The 20,982-nt window shown below is 37.2% G+C and overlaps 2 protein-coding genes across 8 annotated transcripts in view; one reads left to right on the plus strand and one right to left on the minus strand.

Annotated features, from left to right (window-relative positions):
• Positions 1-20,164, minus strand: part of LOC101737728 (cytochrome P450 4C1) — a 33,190-nt gene extending 13,026 nt beyond the window's left edge. For 2 of the 6 annotated variants that reach the window (XM_062674774.1, XM_038018411.2), the window contains exon 1: positions 19,256-20,164. The gene's annotated coding sequence lies outside the window, so the exon portion shown is untranslated. Of the gene's footprint in view, positions 1-3,125; positions 3,169-7,847; positions 8,102-8,291; positions 8,854-19,255 lie in introns of those variants that run through there. The other 4 variants (XM_038018414.2, XM_038018410.2, XM_038018413.2 and 1 more) reach the window with 3 other exon arrangements.
• On the plus strand, positions 694-17,099 carry LOC101737305 (cytochrome P450 4C1). 2 transcript variants are annotated; one of them, XM_004927546.5, is made up of 10 exons: positions 694-1,153; positions 3,807-3,959; positions 4,363-4,472; positions 5,293-5,383; positions 10,714-10,896; positions 11,753-12,129; positions 12,950-13,018; positions 13,406-13,571; positions 14,842-15,015; positions 16,433-17,099. In XM_004927546.5, exons 2-10 carry the CDS (start codon positions 3,815-3,817, stop codon positions 16,588-16,590), a joined length of 1,473 nt encoding a protein of 490 aa, XP_004927603.2. In that variant the 5' UTR covers positions 694-1,153; positions 3,807-3,814; the 3' UTR covers positions 16,591-17,099. The 2 variants fall into 2 exon arrangements, with proteins under 2 accessions (XP_004927603.2, XP_062530759.1); XM_062674775.1 differs by lacking the exon at positions 10,714-10,896 and having other exon boundaries at positions 1,028-1,153.
• Positions 20,165-20,982: the final 818 nt, after the last annotated feature.

Here is a 20,982-nt window from a genome sequence, read left to right on the forward strand (position 1 = left end):
ACAAAAATAAAGAGACATATTTTGTTATTTTAATTGATAATTTGAATTACGATTTTATTTTTATTTTAAGTAATTTATTATTTCCTAAAATACTGAATTTCCTAAATACTTTCCTGTACTTAAATAAAAACTAATCAGCAAAATTTAAGAGAAAAATCAAGAAAACCAACATAAAATTGAGCACGTTTTTTTTTTGCAAATTGTGTCGATTCTACATTAGCCGAAGGAACTTCGTTCCTACCTGGTGTCCCACGACACCACATTTATATTTTTTATTTTATTTAAATTTTAATAAATTTGAAAAAAAATCGTTTAAACAACATCCTCAAACACGCATATTGGACATCCCTTTTTTTTGACATCGTATAAATTCGGTAATTCTCGGTACTGTTCGGAAAGTTCACCTGCGGCTATATTCAGACTCGCCAAGTTACGCCGCTCGTATTTGTAATGAGCGATTTAGTGGGCAACTTCATTCTGTTAATTTTGTGTCACGGTGCGCGCGCATCGTAAAATTTCACTCTCATCAATTTTTCATAACGCGTCTAAAGAAGTATAACTTCAAAAAATCTGGGGTCCTTCTTGCATCGATAATCCTCAATGAGGATCGTGGTCTCATGCGGTTTTCTTGAGAAAATACACAAGGCCCCGCGTCTTTCCACGGCAGTGCTTTTAGAAGAGACTTAGTTCTTCGAGGCCGCTGAAGCCTTATTTGGGTCCGGCTAATTAACCGCCACCCAACATTCGGCGTTGACTGTTTTACGGCGGAGAAGTCGAACTCCAACTCAACCCTACTTTTTCTCATCCAGGCTTAGGCACGGGTAACAGTAAAAAAAAACCACAGTCTAATTGAGAACCTCCTCCTTTTTTCGATGTCAGTTAAAACCCGTTAATTAAAGAGCATTTATTTTGAAATCACACACACACACACACACACACATTAAATTCTTAATTATTTATAAAATATGTGTACATTAAGCGAATTTACGTTCCGCGGACAAAAAGGCATTTACACAAGTGATTAATTCAAGGATCTTTAAATAATAAATATATTACGAACGTGTATTTTCGTATAGAACTTAACTGATGTTCATTGATCAGATTCGGATGGAACACATTACGTGTGGTTTGAAATAACAGTACATTTATAAAGGTGAGTATGCTCTGAAAATTGTATTAAAGATATTTTGTCAACGGAATAATATTTTTCGTTTAAAAAAAAGTCAAAAAGAAAAGTTTATTATAAAATAAAAAAATTCGAACACTACACAAGTGTATCCGCAAGCCAAGAGTAGAATGAAAACATAAATATAAAACCAGAAAAATATGCACGAAGATTAATTAAATTTATTCTAACAGTGACCTGCGAAGTTGAGAAGATTTGGGATGGTGTGGACATGTGATGAGATGAAATGAAAATGAGGTTGGTAAGAGAGTGTTAACTATGAATGTGGAAGGATATAGAGGAAGTGGTAGAACTAAGAAGAAATTGATGGATTGCGTGAAAGATGATAATTGTGTGTAAGAGGGGAGTGAGCGAAGAAATACGAGTACGATAAAGGAGTCATCATTCATTATCCTGCCCTTCTCCCAGTCACCTGGGGTCGGCGCAGCATGTTTTCTCCTTCCATACTCTTCTATCATATACCATTTCTTCGCTCACTCCCCTCCTGCCCATATCGTCTTTAACACAATCCATCCATTTCTTCTTAGGTCTACCTCTTCCTCTAAATCCTTCCACATTCACAGTTAACACTCTTTTAACAACCTCATTTTTATTCCGTCTCATCACATGTCCATACCATCCCAAACGTGCACTCCTCAGCTTCTCTGTCACAGGTGCCACTTTCAGACTTCCTCTAACATATTCATTCCGTATTCTATCCATTCTCGTTACTCCACACATCCATCGCAACATTCGCATCTCTGCTGCAAGCAATCGCCTTTCATCCGAGTACGATAAAGGAGTATGGGAGGTGAAAACATGTTGCGTCGACCCCAGGTGACTGGGAGAAGGGCAGGAGAATGATGAGTGAGGGAGCTGCGGGTCTTACATTTTTGTTTGCTCATCGAAAATTGAACCTAAAATATGTATAATTATAATTTGAATTTGTAAATTTCGCAATTAACAAAAACAACTAAACGCTTTAATTTTGCGCTCATTAAAATTATTTCTTGAGTTGCGAATACTTTACAGTCTTCATGGTCTCAGACGACGGCCTTCGTCTCACGAAAACCGGAGTTAAGATATCTTAAGCACGTTAATTTGCAATTTTAATAAAACTAGAGGTCCCGCAGTAGTCTAAATTCGACTATAATTAATTGGAATTGTAAGTTTGTACACTATTATGATTGTATTTTATACTTCTATAATCAGAAATTTCGCCAAGACACTATAAAAAATATTAACAAAGACAAAAAACGTTTAATCTATTCTCAATTTGACAACAGACGTCAAGAACAAAAGTTTGACAATAAATACTATGCATGCGTGTGTACGTCAAATATATGGTATGTAGTGTGTGTAATGTTTTCTTTATTGATTTACTGTATCTCTTATGCATTATTTAAAAAAAATATTAGCATTGTCCACTTCTTCTCAAAATTTTCTATAAGTGTGGAAAATTTCATACTCCTCCGTCCGCGCAATTTTCGTAAAAAGGGATACAAAGTTTTTGCTTCACGTATTAAGATATATAGGTAGATAGAAAGAAAACGGAACGACCGACAGAAGTGATAACTTAAAATAATCTAATTTGAACTAAATAATATTGAAATTTTTAATGTTAATCATTTATTTAATCGTTACAACTTAAGGTACAACAACGTATAATAAGATAGTTTTAAATTAATAATTTTGTGCAGCGACCGGCGCATGCGCGTTATTCAAAATTTTCGAAACTCACTGACTGCATTTTTACGAATCCCGCGCAGGTGTCGGTCGCGCGGCGTTGGTCGACACTTTTGGGTTCCGCTTAGCGTGCGAGGATTTTTTATTATATTTCGGTTCCGCACGTTACAAATTTATTTTTGAGAAAAGCTATTATTTAAATTTTATTTATGATAATGTAAGGAAATTATAATATACATCAAAAAAGATATATAAAAAGTTAGGAGTTACATACGTTCTCGGTACCGCTGCCGCATGCGTGAGAGAAAGGGATGCCAGACAGACTGGCGCCGTAACGCGTTACGTAACGAAACAGTTTAACCTCCCATAAGAAGTTATCACTTCAAAATACTTTTGTTTGCATTTTTTACGTGATATTTCGAGTACATATCGAACGATGACATGTTTTTATTGATTTATTTACATTGAAAGGTGACCATTCCACGGTGCACCTGGTGTTAAGCGGCTAACGGAACCCATAGACGTCATATGGAGACACGAGGGCTAAGCCCCAATTGTGTTTATTAACAGGTCCCAACCGTTCAGATCGCAAGCCCTGACTACTTCGGGGCGGAAATGGGGATGGTCGACCAGCAGTTGGATGTTTTATAAAACTTAATAGGCTCAAGCATTATAAGTTTTGTGTTACAATAGTTATTGCATTTAAACATGTCATACAGCAGCACAATACATTACAAGTAATGCATCTACTAATCCTGCGCTGAACACTAACAAAATGACAGGTACCGGCAGCATATACTAGTGAAAGAAACCGTATATCTTTAGATTCTATAAAAAACATTACATTATTACAAATAGGGTTTTTCAAATACGGTTAAGGTTGTAGAAGCATCGTCTAAAGGTGGTAGCCATCCATAGAGGACTTGCGAGGCAAATTGCTATATTTTTTTCGCAGGAAACAACATGTGGTTCAGTCTTGTAGTCGTCGCTGTGATATACGCACTGTGGAAACTCTTTTACAAGGAGGATGATCCTATAGACTCATTACCTGGTCCTACCAAATTACCGATCATTGGTAATATGTTGGATATGTTCAACATGACGCCTGGTAAGACTTGTGATGTTTTTTTTTGGATAGGACCCGGCGGACGGTCAATACCGGTAATGAGCATCGATAATGCCAAAGACGCAACTGAGCCCCAATCCGCAGCTGAAGACTTCTGAGAACTTCTAAGATACGCTATAAGCGGCGGGAAAATAACACTGAGAAAAGTCTTTTTTGGGTTAACTTGAAACTCAGATCGCAACCCGGAACTAATAATTCACAGAGAGAAAAAAAAAAAATTAAGCTGTAGGTATATAAGAACGGAACTGCAATTGAAAGCGCACAAAACTCACCTCGCTTAGGTCAACCTGGTATGGCAGCGAGTTGGCATACAGTACCCAGACGAAACTGTTAGCAGATTTTACATTTTCTAAAATACCTTTCAAATGTAAAACCTTATTTCCAGGCGAAAAATTCAAGTACGAACGTCAACTTTCAAAGACGTACAAACAACGGTACATGCAGAAGATATTCTATCGTCGTATCGTCTACGTCCACCACCCTGACGATGTCGAGGTTCGTTCTAAGAATTTATCAACGTTTGGAGACCAGTTTTCTTGCATGGATTAAACTTTATGTTAAACTGATACATTGAGACTTAAATACGTACGTACTTATGGTGACTACTCATTTATTTTCTGAGGCTTAAAGGCCCCGCTTAACCGTTAGCGAACATTGAGATAGTCCGCCCAACTAATACAAAAAAAGTGTTAGTAGTTCAATTGCCTAGAAACTATGTTGAAGCCGGAACACGGAATAAAGGATACCGGAAACAATTTTTTTCAATGTCTCAGGTAGATTTCCATCTTTTCAATAAAATCTGTAATATATTGGCAAGGCTATACGTATCGCTGCAGAGGGTATTTCTCCTTGTCTTCTGACCCTACGGGAAACAGGCCACCGGGCCTCTTAGTCACTTGCTTAGTTGCTGGCACCACATGCATACTACGGGCTACTCCGCTAATTCACAACAGGAGGGGGGGGGACGCGGCCATTCATTACCCAGTTGCCGTACGACTTAGTTTTCCTTAATATGAACTGAAACTATTGGGGGCCGGTAGGAAAAAGCAATAGGATGAGAAGGATTGGATGAGATCTCTATCTCGGACAGGCCTCGACGACAGAGTGTCGGTAAGGAAAAAGAGAAACGCCCTCTCTCTCTCTCATGCCCCGTCGCTTTCTTCTGCAAGTTAGGACTACGCACTCGCAGAAGTCGAGCACGATCCCCCACGATCCTTAGCCAGTACGGTCAGCAGCGAAAAGTCGGTCCCTAGTTGTATGCCAAGTACTCTGCGCCGTATCCAAGAAATAATTCACAGTTAAATTTAAACCACAGGTCGTCCTGTCACACTCGAAGAATATTACCAAGAACGTGAATTACGATTTCTTGAAACCCTGGCTCGGTACTGGCTTGCTACTATCAACCGGTACGTATATATTAACATAAAGCTCTATTATTTTTCTACTTATGTATAAATTACGGCTTTATCATCAATACATATAATAAAATCGTAACTGGTCGCTGGTGCTGTGTGATGATAATAAAGGTCAGACGCTAAAAGTTGTGGGTGTAGATATAAGTGTAAACTGCTTTTCACACAATCAACTCGGTCACATGGTTATGTAGCTCTGTCACATGTTAGCAATCCTACCAACCTGTATGCTTTGATCCCCGATGGCTATACGTCTATGTCGTGTATAGAGAAGCATTACTTTAAATTAGATTTTTCTAAATACCCAAATGACGGTGCTTATAAACCAAAAGATATGTCCTAAAACTGCTGCCCAAAGTCGCTATTCCACGCGGACAGAGTCGCGGGCACAGCTAGTGTTATAATATGTTTAATTTCCGCTTGTGATAGCAGCACGCTAACTGGACTCAGAAACGTTGCCAACATCACAATGACATCGAATGCTTGAATTTACACTAGATGATGACCGAGCTTTGCTCGTTTTTTTTTTTTAATAAATTGTGTTTTTTAGATATTATATTTTAATACGAAATACATATTGATAGAATGATGAAATATTCCAAGATCGTTTAGGCATTTTTTAATCATTTTTTAATCACTAACACACATGAGTTAAAAAGACACAAATAATATAAATAAACAATTCATTTTCTTTGTCTAACCTTAAACCGAACACTCATTCATTGGCTTCGGGTTGCTTAACAACGCCATCTTGTTGTGTCTTTAAAGCAGTTAGTTGCTTTAGTTGCTCTCAATTAAGAAAAATAGTATTATTATTCGCCAATAGATGTCGGGAAGAGTCATAAAGTTGATTATGGATAAAGTTGATTATTGAAAACACGAATAAAACAACATTTTCCGAAAATAAATCGTAGCTAGATCGATTTATCACCCCCGAAATCCCCTGTATACTAAATTGTATGAAAATCATTGGAGCCGTTTCCGAGATTCAGAGAGAGATATACAGTCAAACCTGGGTAAGTGAGAACTGGATAAGTAAGAAAACTCTATAAGTGAGAGTAATAGCCAGGACCCGTCATTTTAAGCTCCCAAAACCTCTATTAGCGAGAAACAGAAACCTCTGTAAGAGAGAGTCGTTTTTTCCTCATGGACCTCCGTAAATGAGACTGCTACATATCTATACCTCTATAAGCGACAGCCGAGATTTATTTATTTATTTATATTAGTTAGGAGGAACAAATGACAAAACAAATTACAAATTTAACATCTGCTATTTTATGACTCATTTTTAACTTTCGTGGAACTTCCTATCATTGTTTTTGTATTGTTTTCTCGTGAATATTGAACCTACTCTATTTCATGGAACTAAATAACGTTGTTATTTTATCGTATTCTTTTATCACATTATTTTCGAATGGACACGTGTACCTGTGTTCCGTCCTGTTTGTCGGACTTACTTAGTTTATCGTTAATCAATTGCGAAGGAAAGTTCTGTTCTGCATCATGTAAAAACGGAAAATTAATGTACTGTCATTAAGTGATAAACTTAAAATAGTGAATGCATTTGAATGCGGAAAATCGCGAAACGAAATTCAGAGGAGCATTAGCGAGAAACTCGGGTTAGTGAGAAACCTCTATAAGCGAGAATGAGATTGTGCTCCCTTGAACTCTCGCTTATCCAGGTTTGACTGTATATATATACTGCCCTAGTAGCTGACCCAGCAGACTTCGTAGTGCCTCAATCGATAAATAAAATACCAAAGCTTTTGTATAGAATACACTTAAAAAATCCGTCCGACGGGGGACATATAAAAGGAAAAACAAAATTGTTATTTTTATTTAGTTCCGAGCATTTTCATATTTATCTTTATCTTTTAAACCTTCTCTGGACTTCTGCAAATAATTCAAGACTATAATAAGCCAAATCGGTCAAGCCGTTCTCGAGTTTTAGCGAGACTAACGAACAGCAATTCATTTTTATATATATACTAGCTGACCCGGCAAACGTTGTTTTGCTATATATAAGATTTCTAGGGAATTTCTAGTGTAGAAAAAAAAGTAACTTATTGTAAATGTGTAAGGATGTGGTAAATGAGTGAAAGAGGCATGTAGCGCTGTGAACGATTAGGGAGTATAAAAATAACAAAACCTCATTCAACCACATACCTAGGTAAAACCTCATTAAAACAAAAAAAAATGTCCAAAAATAAAAATAAATGTTAGGTGTGGACAACCCTTATCACTTAGGGGTATAAAAAATAGATAGTAGCCGATTCTCAGACCTACTGAACATGCATATAAAATTTCATAAAAATTGGTCAAACCGTTTCAAAGGAGTATGGTAACTAACATTGTGACATGAGAAGTTTATATATAAGATAAGTATATATAGATACCAGAATTGCTCGTTTAAAGGTATAAGATAATATACATAAAAAATATATCAAAATACACTCACCTCTATAACTTAATACTATCACACATGATCAATGCAAGATTTGTTTTGTATTTAGCTAATCGGCAACAAAGAGAACTGTGACACGTATGTATAAGACGTTATAGAAATTCAACGCATCTCCCACTGATGATATATTTAGGCGATCAAGGCAACGGTTTGTTTTACATTCGCCAAATCGGCGACAAAGAGAGGAACTAAACGTGTCAGACGAGTAGTAATGTTCAGTGTTCACAGCGCAATGACATGCATAAAGTAAGGCCAACCAGACGAGATAAAAAATGTAAACAAAGTTTCAGGAATAAAAAACATTTTTATTTAAATAAATTATTACAAAGTTCGAATTTTTATTTTATTATATAAAAAAGAATCTTTTTTGGTACGGAACTTTAAAAATCAAAATTATGGTAGTGGTTCAAGTACAAATGAATTAATAAATGAACTTACCTTTTGACGCTTTTTGCGTGGTGAATTAATTTTAGAGCCGCCAGGCTGTGATTCCATAATTAAAATCAACAACTAAGTACTCATAATAACAGCAAAAATCTAAAATAAAACTAACAAAAACGGAATAATAACAACAACAATCCAAGTAAATACGGAAACGAAAAAATATGTATCACTTCGAACGCAATCCAAACAGGAATGAACTTGTTCACAAAATGGCGGACCAAATGTTGACAACTGCGGTACTCAGTGCTTTCCTGTACCACGAAACACACAACGACAGCTGTTGTCGACCAACTGAAGCCATAACTGCGCGTACGAGTGATAAGGACAGAGATAATAATCCCTCGCTATCGCAATGTAACTCAGTAACGGTCCGCTTGTTTACGTTTATTAACTCGTCTGGTTGGCCTAAGTATAGTAATGTTCACAGCGCAATGACATGCATAGATTATACACTTAATCGATGACATGTGTCACTAATAACCGGTGACGGATTTAGGCTTGATGCCGCCCTAAGGGTGCCTTTTCACTGGAGCGGAGGAACGGAGTAATCTTATTGGTTGATTTTGAGCAATCTTATTGGTTAATATTTCTCCTGTTTCTCCTCTCCGCTCCGGTGGACAGGCACCCTAAGCCCTGTTTATCGAACCGCCTTTATATTAGAATAAATGTTATTAATTGTAATCCAATATTTTTATTTTAAATTTCAAAATAAATTTATTTCCTTAGAATATAATGCCACCCTGCCTATTTCTGGCGTGAAGCAGTAATGCGTCTCGGTTTGAAGGGCGCGGCAGCCGTTGTACTGTTAAGCTTAGAACTCATGTCTCAAGGTGGGTGGCGGCATTTGCGTTGTAGATGTCTATGGGCTCCGGTAACCACTTAACGCCAGGTGGGCCGTGAGCTCGTCCACTCATCTAAGAAATTATATATATGTATATATCATTTTGGTATTTATTCAAATTTCCGAACATATTTTACTAATAAAAATAATTTTTAATGAAAAATATATATACAATTTTTTTTCATATTCAATTTTTTGCATTCTAAAACTGATTGAAAGAAAAATAATAATAATTGAAGTTTTCATTGAAAGTTGGAAAAATATCTTTCGATATTTCTCTTCCAGAATTTTTATTTATTTATTTATTTTTATTTATTTATTTATGTACACACAAAAAAGAAGACATAGTACAGAGTAATAGGAAAATCATATAAGAAACTTTTTTTACAAAAATTAATCCGAACTCATTTTCAAAGGAGACTGTCTTTCCTTTTTATTGTATCTGAAACTTTGGAATTTAAAATTTCTACATTCAAAACGTCTTGATGAGTTCGGGCTTTTGAGCGCGACTTCTAGAAGCGAAATTGTGCGAATTATTTTATTTCAAAATTACCTTCGTATTTCCATTCGTCTGCGACCCCCGAAGTAATTTAATTACAATAAAACGCGAGAATATACCGTAATATATATTTTTAATAATTATTTCATTTTAGCTATGTAGGTAGTATTTTTTCAAGTTTAAATGTCTTGTAATGGCTTATTAACCGGATAGCATCTATGAAAGTGAACAAGTCCATGGGCGACGGTCACCACTCACCATCAAGTGGGCCGTATGCTAGTCTGCCTACAAAGACAATAAAAAAAATTTAAAAAAAGTGTGGGAAAATTAAATAAAGTCACCAGATGAGGCTTATTCGTTTTTTTCCCAGAGTCCACTGAAGTCTCAATAAATTCCCGCTATTTTATTGGGTTTTAGCGTGCAACGCTGGCACGCATAGATTAAGTAAACATTTAATATCTAGCACGTTAAGTCGCGCTCGGGCGTCTTCGAACGCGATCGGAAATCCCGAATACGCGGGTTTCACTACATAGATGATGAATATGATGATATGTCAGTCGACAAAATTCGCGCGCCAATTTAATGTTTATCTTAAAAATACTATATTCGTAATATAATATAATTAGTATCACCTAGTGCCTAGCTTCATTTTCTACGTTACTTGTTAATATTATTATACTGTAGCGTAGTTGAAGCGTTTATAAAATAATGTGTTTGACTTATTTCTTTTTGAGTAACTCCAAATTTCTCGCTAATAGGGGAGTAAATAACAAACCACAGACAGCGTCATTATATCATTAGGTACACATCAAAGGAAATGAATAGTTTTATTCCATTTCATTTAATTTCCTTCCAATTGAGTACAATTTCAAATAAATCAACTTCATCTCATTTCGCTCTATTTTACATAAAAGATAAATAAGTTGGTAAATAATAATTAACAATTATTAAAAATACGACATTGCACCAATATTGGTATCGCAAAAAAAAAGAAGACACAAATTCCATGCGTCGAGTTCGTCTAGTTCGTCGAGTCGAGTCTAGACTGCTTTCTATAATTCGCAATTTTTGTACAGGCAGTAAATGGTTCAAGAGAAGGAAGATCCTAACTTCGGCGTTCCATTTTGATATACTCAAGGACTTCGCAAGCCTTTTTGAGGAGAAGAGCCGTCGTCTGGTGGACCAGCTTAGGGCCAATAACGGAGAGCCAATTAGTTTATTACCTGTCATGAGTAACTACACTTTGTTTACCCTTTGTGGTGAGATGATCCGATACTTTTTTAATTTTAACTTCGTGTTGTTAGATTTGCTTCACGACATAAAGATGGGAATTACGACACTAAAACAGATATTTAATCTGGCTCACTTGTTGTCGAAACACTTTTACTAATTTAAAAAGAGGAGATTCTCGATTCGACTATATTTTTTTCTAATTGAACGGATTTTCATGATTATTTTTTTATTCGACCCAGACGACGGGGCAACGCAGTCGCTCGAAATATGTCTTGTCGGATCCCCCGGATTCACTCACGGTGCTTTTAGGACCCTCAAGTCCTGGTCACCGTCCTCGTCGAACGAGTGGTGGACGAGCTCACATCCCACCTGGTGTTAAGTGGTTACTGGAGCTCATAGACATCTACAACGTAAATGCGCCACCCACCATGAGATATAAGTTCTAAGATCTCAGTAGAGTTACAACGGCTACCCCACCCTTCAGACTGAAACGCATTACTGTTTCGCGGCAGAAATAGGCGTGGTGGTGGTACCTACCCGTGCAGACTCACAAGAGGTCCTACCACCAGTAAAATTAGCGATAGATGCTGCGAAGCGCTATCCTTGCTAGGGCTGGTGTTAGCAAACTCTCTCCAGTTGAGTCCATGAGCTCACCCACCCATATAGAATAGCCCCTTAAGCTATCAGCGAATAGGTAGGGAGAAAATATATTTGAAAGCTGATGCTGATTCTCCTGTTCCCTGGTCCCATTTGAGTTTTCCTAGATAGATAGAAAAGTTGTTGAGTTATCCTTAAAAAACATATTTCTTCGACTTTCTTTTTTGGTTAAAATTTTGTATTATCTGGTAGATTTATTTCGTAAATATTTCATTCAAATTACAGAGACCGCATTGGGCACAAAATTAGACACAGATCGATCGGTAGCTGCGGCCGAATACAAAGATGCCATCTCGAAAACCGCTCAAATAAGTATTTATCGACTGCCCAGAATTTGGCTTTACATCGATGCAATATTCAATAGAACAAGTGCGGGCAGAGAATTTGCTAAAAACGTTGACATCATCCATTCTTTCGCTGATAACGTCATCGTCCAGAGAAAGGAACAGAGACTGAACAGCCTTGATAAAGGACTGGTGGAACGTGATGAATTTAACAGAAAGAAGAGAACGGCGCTGTTGGATTTGCTTCTAGAAGCAGAAGCGAAACGTGAAATTGATTTAGAAGGGATCCGGGAAGAAGTCAACACATTTATGTTTGCGGTAATCTTTTGATGATAATTGTTATAATTATCGTACATACGAATGTTATTACATACTGGTCGCAATGGAAGCTCGAATGGATAGATCGTGTTAAGTGGTTACTGGAGCCCATAGACATCTAACGTAAATACGCCACCCACCTTGAGATATAAGTTCTAAGTGGAATCAAGAGCGGTGCGAATCTGGTCGGACCAACGTATTGGGCTGCGCCCTCGAGGTCTTCTCCCATCTACCTTACCAGTCACGATGAGCCTCTCGAGATTGCTACCATCCTTCCGTGCAATGTGACCGAAGTAGTCAAGGACTCTGCGAAGACACTCGGATGACAGCCACGAGGGCATTTTGAGTTCTTGTAAAATTGATACGTTGATCCGAAATGCTGTCCACGGTGCACGTAAAAGAATGAAACTTCTTTTGCGGTGTGTAGTATTGTGGTTCTCTTCATTTTTCATCCTCAAATCATTTTTTTATTGTAATAGGGAATGCTCTCTATAAGAGAAACGACCTAGCTCGCTTTCTCCCTCTCTCCACGGTCGATTGGTTTGCGAGACGCTGTCTATTTTCTCACTCTCGCTCTTCCTAAATTGTATCTTTCCTCTCTAGCCGTAACGAATCTGTCGCGAGTTACATTTTACTCTCAACGCGCTTAAAGAAGTTTCACTCTGAAAACAAATTTCGTTCTAAGGTAATTTAATTTACGAATATCATTCACAATTCACAATTTTTTATGAATAAATCCAAACACACAAATGCTCTACTTAACCACCCCCGGTCACAACGTAATAATGTCCACGAGTAAATTTATAGTGTTTAATTTCAGGGACACGATACTACGGGAACTGCTTTGACTTTCTCGCTCATGCTGCTATCAGATCACGAGGAAGCACAGGTAACTACTTAACAATCTATAGCCACACACACCATAACAATCCATTTAGTCATGGCTATCGTAGAATAGCAGAGATCTGGCAAAACCTTAAAACGCAATAAAGGTATTTACAGCTTAGCTTATTTAATAATTTAAACTAGTTCCGAACAATTATATTTGGCTGACATCTCACTGTATGGTCGATTTCTATAAAATTGCACCTTATAAGAATCGCAATTCCTATATTAAACTAATCCGATTGAGATTATAGGAGATAGATAAGTGACATTGACAAAAAGATCCTCAAGTGAACTGGACATCAGTTGGACAGGCTAATGTTCAGCAGTAGACAGGCCGAGATGATAATGATGATGATGAAGTGACGTTGATTTTATTTTCATTTGATAGGAACGCATCTTGGAAGAGTACAATGAAGTAATGCGCGGGAAAGAAACGCCGACTCTGTCCGAATTCGCAGAAATGAAATACCTCGACGCGGTCATCAAAGAAACCTTAAGGCTTTATCCGAATCCGCACAGAGTAGGCAGAGTTCTAACCGAAGACATCACTTTAGGTAAATTACATTTAATTTAACGGATTTTAAACTTTAAATGCATGATTTTTCCCTTTTAAAAACCATATATTGAAACAGGTAGATAATTAAACATAGATTAAGGGGAAAATAAGGATTTTTTTTCTAAAAAAGTATATTTTTATAAAAAAAACTATCCGTACACGCCCGCGTCGCTGGGCATTTAAAATTAACATTATTATTTATTGTCATTATTATTAGAGAGTCCAACACTCATATAAATATAAGCCTATCCATTAAGTATATGTATTTTCTACATGGATACCAAGTTTCAAGTCAATTGGATGCATGGTTCAGTAGTTATAACGGAACATCCGTAAATACCACTGTATTAGTATAGAAGTATAGACTTGTTGATGTCGATCTACATCAGTATGCATTACAGCTACTACACCTACATTAATAATTATATTATTATAGCCTATGTACTATTCTATTAAAGGGACTTTATCTCAAAAATGACGGCCGTCTGATGTAGTGGTAAGTGACATGGTCACTACACAACGTGGTCGCGGGTTCGAATCTCGCCAAGGGAAGGTATTTGTATGAATAATATAAAATGTCTTTTCCAAGGTTATGGATGTATATTAAATATATGTATGTGTATAATAAAAATCTTATATTTATTTCCGTTAACTGGTACCTGTAACACAAGTTCTTTACGAACTTACCACGGGACCAGTTAACGTGGCGTGGTTGTCAGTAAATATTTATTATATTTATTATTATTATTATCTATATCTATACTAATATTATAAAGAGGAAAGATTTGTTTGTTTGTTTGTTTCGAATAGGCTCCGAAACTACTGGACCGATTTGAATAATTCTTTTTCCATTAGAAGCCGACATTGTCCCTGATGAACATAGGCTACTTTTTTTATTTTTTTTTATTTATTTTTTTGTTTCATGTGTGTTTTAATGTTTCCGAAGCGAAGCGAGGGCGGGTCGCTAGTTATATTATAAAATCCTTTAGCAGATTTTGCAAAATATGTGAAAATAAACTCAGGACTAAAAGGGTTAAACAATGATTTACGTGCAGTCTTGTTTTTTCTAGCAGATAGGCAGACGAGCTCATACTTCTCCCAACGTTAAGTTACTACTAAAGTCTATAAAGTGAATGAAGGCGTCTAGTTAACCCATAACGGTATACCGCCGTGTGAAAAAAAAACGTCTGCAATCTACATTAGTGCCTGAGATCCCTTATAATCAGATAGGCTGCTAGTTTGCGTATTTAATCCATTACATCCCGCAGGTGGTGTACCAATAAAGGCTGGTACAGAAATAGGCGTGCAAATCATCGACCTGCATCACCGCGAGGACTTCTTTCCCGAGCCTGAGAAATTCCGGCCCGAGAGGTTCCTCCGCGGGGAAATACAGCATCCGTACAGCTTTGTTCCGTTTAGCGCGGGACCCAGGAACTGCTTAGGTAGGTGCCGACGGCCTCATCCTTTCCAGGGACCCGACGCGTAGATGATGGCTGACGTAGGGCTTCAGTGCGAGCTCAGAACCCATAAAATTCCACACCATGAAAGGTTGTGAAGAGTGCTCTGTTAGAGCCAAACGAAACGTATTTCGCAACAGGAAAATTGGATCCATCACTTTTCTTTCTATAGTAAAACGGCCACGTCCTTACGGATCCATCAGATCCAATTACTGTTGCATTAGACGCCTTCAGCTCTCACACTAGGAACAGGCTTAGAGACCCCGGTAGCCGTACTCGTCGAACTCGACAAAGAATTCGCCGTGCAACCTAACCTAAACATCAGCCCGCTGAGTTTCTCGCCGGATCTTCTCAGCGGGTTGCGATTCGGATCTGGTAGTAGATTCACTCGTGAATCAGCTGCTATTGAGTTGCTTTAGGTGTCTCCGGAGGGTTCGGGCAGCTGTTAATAACCCTACCCCTCCTGGCTGAGCCCTTGCTCGCCCACCTGTCCTGGTGAAACTGGAAAGCCCGCCGGGCTACCAGTAATCCTTCCTTCATAAAAAAAAGTAAAATGGCTACTCGAGACGTTTTTATTTATTTAACATGAAACTAAACACAAGCGGTAGAAAATAAACAACAAAAATGTTCTCTCCGGCTCTTCTACCAGAACAAGTTAACACAAAGACTTGATACTTAAACTATTTTGAAAGTTCAACCTCTAATTTAATATATTCATTTTACTTTACCATAAAAACAGTTTTATTTTTGTCTACGTCTCACTAACTTTGTATTTAGATTGAAAGAAAAACCGAAATCCATCAAAAACAATTTGCAAACAATGAAAAGTTCGGAGTGTTTGTTATAGTTTTATTCTTATCCGGTAGATTTGATAGTCACCGAGGCGGTGGACACATATTTTACATGGAAGAATAAACGATATATTATGGACACGTATATTATGAAAGTCGTTATAGCCTAAAGGATAAGACGTCCGGTGCAATCGTATCTAGCGATACACCGGTTTTCGAATCCCGCAGGCCGGTTCTAATTTCTCTAATGAAATATGCGTACTTAATAAATGTTCTTGGTTGACTTCCAAGGTGAAGGAATAACATCGTGTAATAAAAACCAAACGCGAAAAAAAATTTAATTTGCGTAATTACTGGTGGTAGGACCTTTTGTGAGTCCGCGCGGGCAGGGCCTATTTCTGCCGTGAAGCAGAAATGCGTTTCGGCTTGAAGGGTGGGGCAGCCTTTATAACTATACTGAGACTTTACAACTTATATCTCAAGGTGGGTGGCGGCATTTACGTTGTAAATATCTATGGGCTCCGGCAACCACTTAACACCAGGTGGGCCGTGAGCTCGTCCATCCATCTAAGCAATAAAATATATATACGATATGCTAGTTTTCATTTCAGGTCAAAAGTTCGCCATGCTGGAGATTAAGAGCGTCTTAACTCACATCTGCAATAACTTCAAATTAGTGCCGATGAAGAGGAACTGGCGAGTCGAGACAGTCAGCGACATAGTTCTGAAACCAGCTGAACCTATTTACATTAAATTTGTACCGCGATAAGTTCCAAACGTTGCTGTTTCACATCGAACTCGATCGAAGACACAACGCCTTGACTTCTTGTTAGTTTTATTTGCTTCCAATTGTAGGGGAATGATACCCCGCCTCGCTTAGCTGTTTACTATGCAGTTATAGTAATGAGCAACATACGTTAGTCAGTCAGTGGTTGACGCGCAGCGATCCACCGCGGTCGCTGACGCGAATAAACATGTTATTATAAGTAATGTTTTACTGACCGTTCCGCTGAGGTTTATGGAGGACAACACGCATCAAACAACCAACGCACACACCTCCTCCTTCTCCACCCAATAAACCTCACACAATCTTGGTCGTGTTTACGAATCACGTTAGTCTTAGCGGTCACAAACTACAACAATCAGGAAACAGCTAATTCCTTCGATCGTGCCTGCGACTTGTGAAAACCTCCTAAACAACTAATCTACATCTATCTTCACTAGGAAAATAAAATACTAGTTCACAGTTTTCAAATAAAGTTTGATGTTCAAAGATGATTTTCTCTAATCTTTATTTTCACCCTCTCTCCACCTCTGCTGCTATTTACTATTAGTCCAAGTAGACAAATCTGAAAGGGTAAGGTTAGTTCCTCGAATCCAGCTAATTCCAGCCTCAAAAATACACTGCTACAAATAATAGCAGTGATATGGAACATAATGCGTGATGGGCAGCGCCAATCCAAAGCCGGATGGTCGTGGCAAATCAGATCTCTGGAAATGCACTGTGGATGAATGCAGTGGTTCTAGGTAGTATGGATGAACTCTACCTTGGTGGCGGGCGGTACCACCACCACCACCACCACCACCACGAAGACTAGCCCTCCTCCAGTCCAGATTTGAATCCGTTAGATTACAAGATATGCCAGCATTTGGAGGAAAAGGCGTGCTCAAAGCCTCATCCCAATTTGGAGTCACTCAAGACATCCTTGATTAAGGCAGCCACCGATATTGACATGGACCTCGTTCGTGCTGCGATAGACTGGCCGCGCAGATTGAAGGCCTGTATTCAAAATCACGGAGGTCATTTTGAATAAACTTTAAAGTCATAAGAATCTATGTTTTGTTAAGTTCATTTTGGTATATGAATGGTTACATAATGAATAAACTTGTTTCAATTATTTTACGTTAAACATGTGACAGAATTTATGACCTGACTAGGTATATTGAGGCCAGTTATCAATAGAAGCACGCACTCTTTCCATGGGAAAAATTTTCACTGCCAATCGTGTACGGATTGTTTTAGGAACTCCAAATTATCATGGCGTTTAGAGCAAGCCGTACTCTGTAAAACTGACCATAAATCATAATCCAGCGGAATAAGATCGGGACTAGACGCCGGCCAGTCTTCAGCTCTGATGAAGTCCGAAACTTATGACCGAGCTTTATGACCTGGCGCCGAGTCTTGCTGGAAGGACCATTCCTGATTATTGAACATGGTGTTGTTAAGGGGCTTCACTACCTTCTCAAGAATGGTATCTTGATACACTTGTGTCGATGTTTTGATACCTTTTCACAAAGTGTGGCCCAGTCACTCCGTCATAGCTAATACTCCACCAAACCATCACTGAAGTCGGATAGTGCCTACGTTGCTCTCTGTCGACTAATTGGGCTTCCTTAGAGCTTTCAGCATAAATACGGTCATTTTGTTTGCTAAAATGTTGCTCAATTGTAATAATTTTCCCATCCGTAAACAAATTTTTTCTATAACCTATGAGTATACCTATGAGTATAGATAGATATACTTATCTATATATTAATACGTGAAGCAAAAACTTTGTATCCCTTTTTACGAAAGTTGCGCGGACGGAGGAGTATGAAATTTTCCACACTTATAGAGAATATAGAGAAGAAGTGCACAATGCAAATTTTTTTTTTAAATAATTCATAAAAGGTACTTTAAATCAATAAAGAAAACATTACACACACTACATACCATGTATTTGACGCAACACGCATTCATACTATTTATTGTCAAACTTTTGTTCTTGACGTCTGTTGTGAAATTGAGAATAGATTAAATATTGTTAGTCTTTATTAATATTTTTTTATAGAGTAGCCTTGGCGAAATTTGTGATTATAGAAGTACAAAATACAATCATAATATGTAGTATACAAACTTACAATTCCAATTAATTATAGTCGAATTTCGACTACTGCGGGACCTCTAGTACATATAATAATACGATATACTAGTACAGTATATTTATCAACGACAACAAATGAAGTATCGTACAAAATCACCTTTCATACGTTTGATATTGTAATAAACAACAGTGTTGAAGTGTGTTCTCATTTATCTGTCAACGAGGAATATAAGACAACTTGTCATAGAACTACGAAAATCACAGCTTCTTAAGTACAAAATGTAAAAAATATCTTATTACAGATAAAAATATCATATTCCCAGAGCACAAACCTTTCCCGTATCGAATTTATAATACGCGCTTCTACGAAATTTATACTCTTTGCGGACTTTTGTGGGGAAAAAAATACTCTTCCATTATAAATTACACAGTGTTTACCTTCTTCTTTCCCTAAAAACGTATGCCTCACTCATATTTGTACATACCATTACATTATTAACTAACATTGAGTTGTCAATATACAAAACAAACACTATATTATGAATTAAGACCAAATCGTTAAAAACTCACTGCGATTCCCTCGGCCTTCGTTAATTAACACAAACACGAGAAATAAATAATAAATCAATTCTATATCAATAAACAAAACACTGATTGAGAATACAAGCTACCACATGCAAACAAACGTCAATCATACACTGGCTAGAATTGTGTAACATCCTATCTACTTATGAGAGATAATAAAATTATAACACAAGAGACAGCTATGTTTTCGTTATCTTCATATAAACAACAGTACTGGTGGTAGGACCTCTTGTGAGTCCGCACGGGTAGGTACCACCGCCCCGCCTATTTCTGCCGTGAAGCGGTAATGCGTTTCGGTTTGAAGGGTGAGGCAGCCGTTGTGACTATACTGAGACCTTAGAACTATATCTCAAGGTGTGTGGCGCATTTACGTTGTAGATGTCTATGGGCTCCAGTAACCACTTAACACCAGGTGGGCTGTGAGCTCGTCCACACATCTAAGAAATAAAAAATAAATAAATAAAAAATTGTTCCAACGCGACCTACATAACCAAATTATCACCACTTTGTAACTTCAAATTCTTTACAGTTTACTTCCTTATTATCATAGTAAGTAATAGCACCACTAATATCTTCACCTTAATTTGATTTTCAACATTCTCTAATCTAATTTCGATCTTCAATAGGTAGAGTTTGGTACTACTGTTCCGCACATTTCTGCAGCGATGCAAGCATGTATTCTATTCTATCTGGCTGCAAAACCGCTATTTCAACCAGAGTCATCGAACCGTTGTATTACATATAAGATCCCATCACCGAATAATGTAATAAACGCCCTGAGGTCGTCCGACAACAGCTATCTTTGCTAATAAATACATTTGGCCATAAGAAAGCCTGTGAGCTCTTACAAAACAATAGCTAATTATTGTCAGAATAAATCAATTTTCTCGTTGTAGCTCATTTTATTTAATTTCATTTAAAAGATATATAATTTCATAATAAGTACTATAATAACTCTGTTTAATTTATCGTGTATCTGTATCTGCGTCTAAATCATATTTCTAGTCATATTTTATGAAGTAATTAACGCAGCGAATACATTAAAGGCTTATAACAAACGGTCGATGTGATAGCTAAAACTATCAGGTTAATGGATATTGTACAATTTAAAAACTCCTTTTGACGTTCTAAGGTCAATCTAAGTGATTACACTATCGGCACGCTATGATGGCCGTTTTGACATATTACAATAGTGATGTGGAATGTCAATTTATTCTCGAAAAAAATATAATTAAATCTATATTATGTTTTTATTGCATACTAGAGGTCCCGCAGTAGTCGAAATTCGACTATAATTAATTGTAATTGTAATTTTGTACACTATTTGATTGTATTTTATACTTCTATAAACACAAATTTCGCCAAGACTACACTATAAAAAATATTAACAAAGGCAAACAATATTTAATCTATTCTCAATTTGACAACGGACGCCAAGAACAAAAGTTTGACGATAAATAGTATGCATACGTGTGTGCGTCAAATACATGGTATGTAGTGTGTGTAATGTTTTCTTTATTGATTTAATGTATCTTTTATGCATTATTTAAAAAAAATATTAGCATTGTGCACTTCTTCTCTTTATTCTCTATAAGTGTGGAAAATTTCATACTCCTCCGTCCGCACAATTTTCGTAAAAAGGGATACAAAGTTTTTGCTTCACGTATTAATATATAGATACCTGATTAAAAAGGTTTAATAAAACAAAAATA

The sequence above is a fragment of the Bombyx mori genome, chromosome 21 (genome assembly GCF_030269925.1).
Source record: "Bombyx mori chromosome 21, ASM3026992v2".
Taxonomy (NCBI): domain Eukaryota; kingdom Metazoa; phylum Arthropoda; class Insecta; order Lepidoptera; family Bombycidae; genus Bombyx; species Bombyx mori.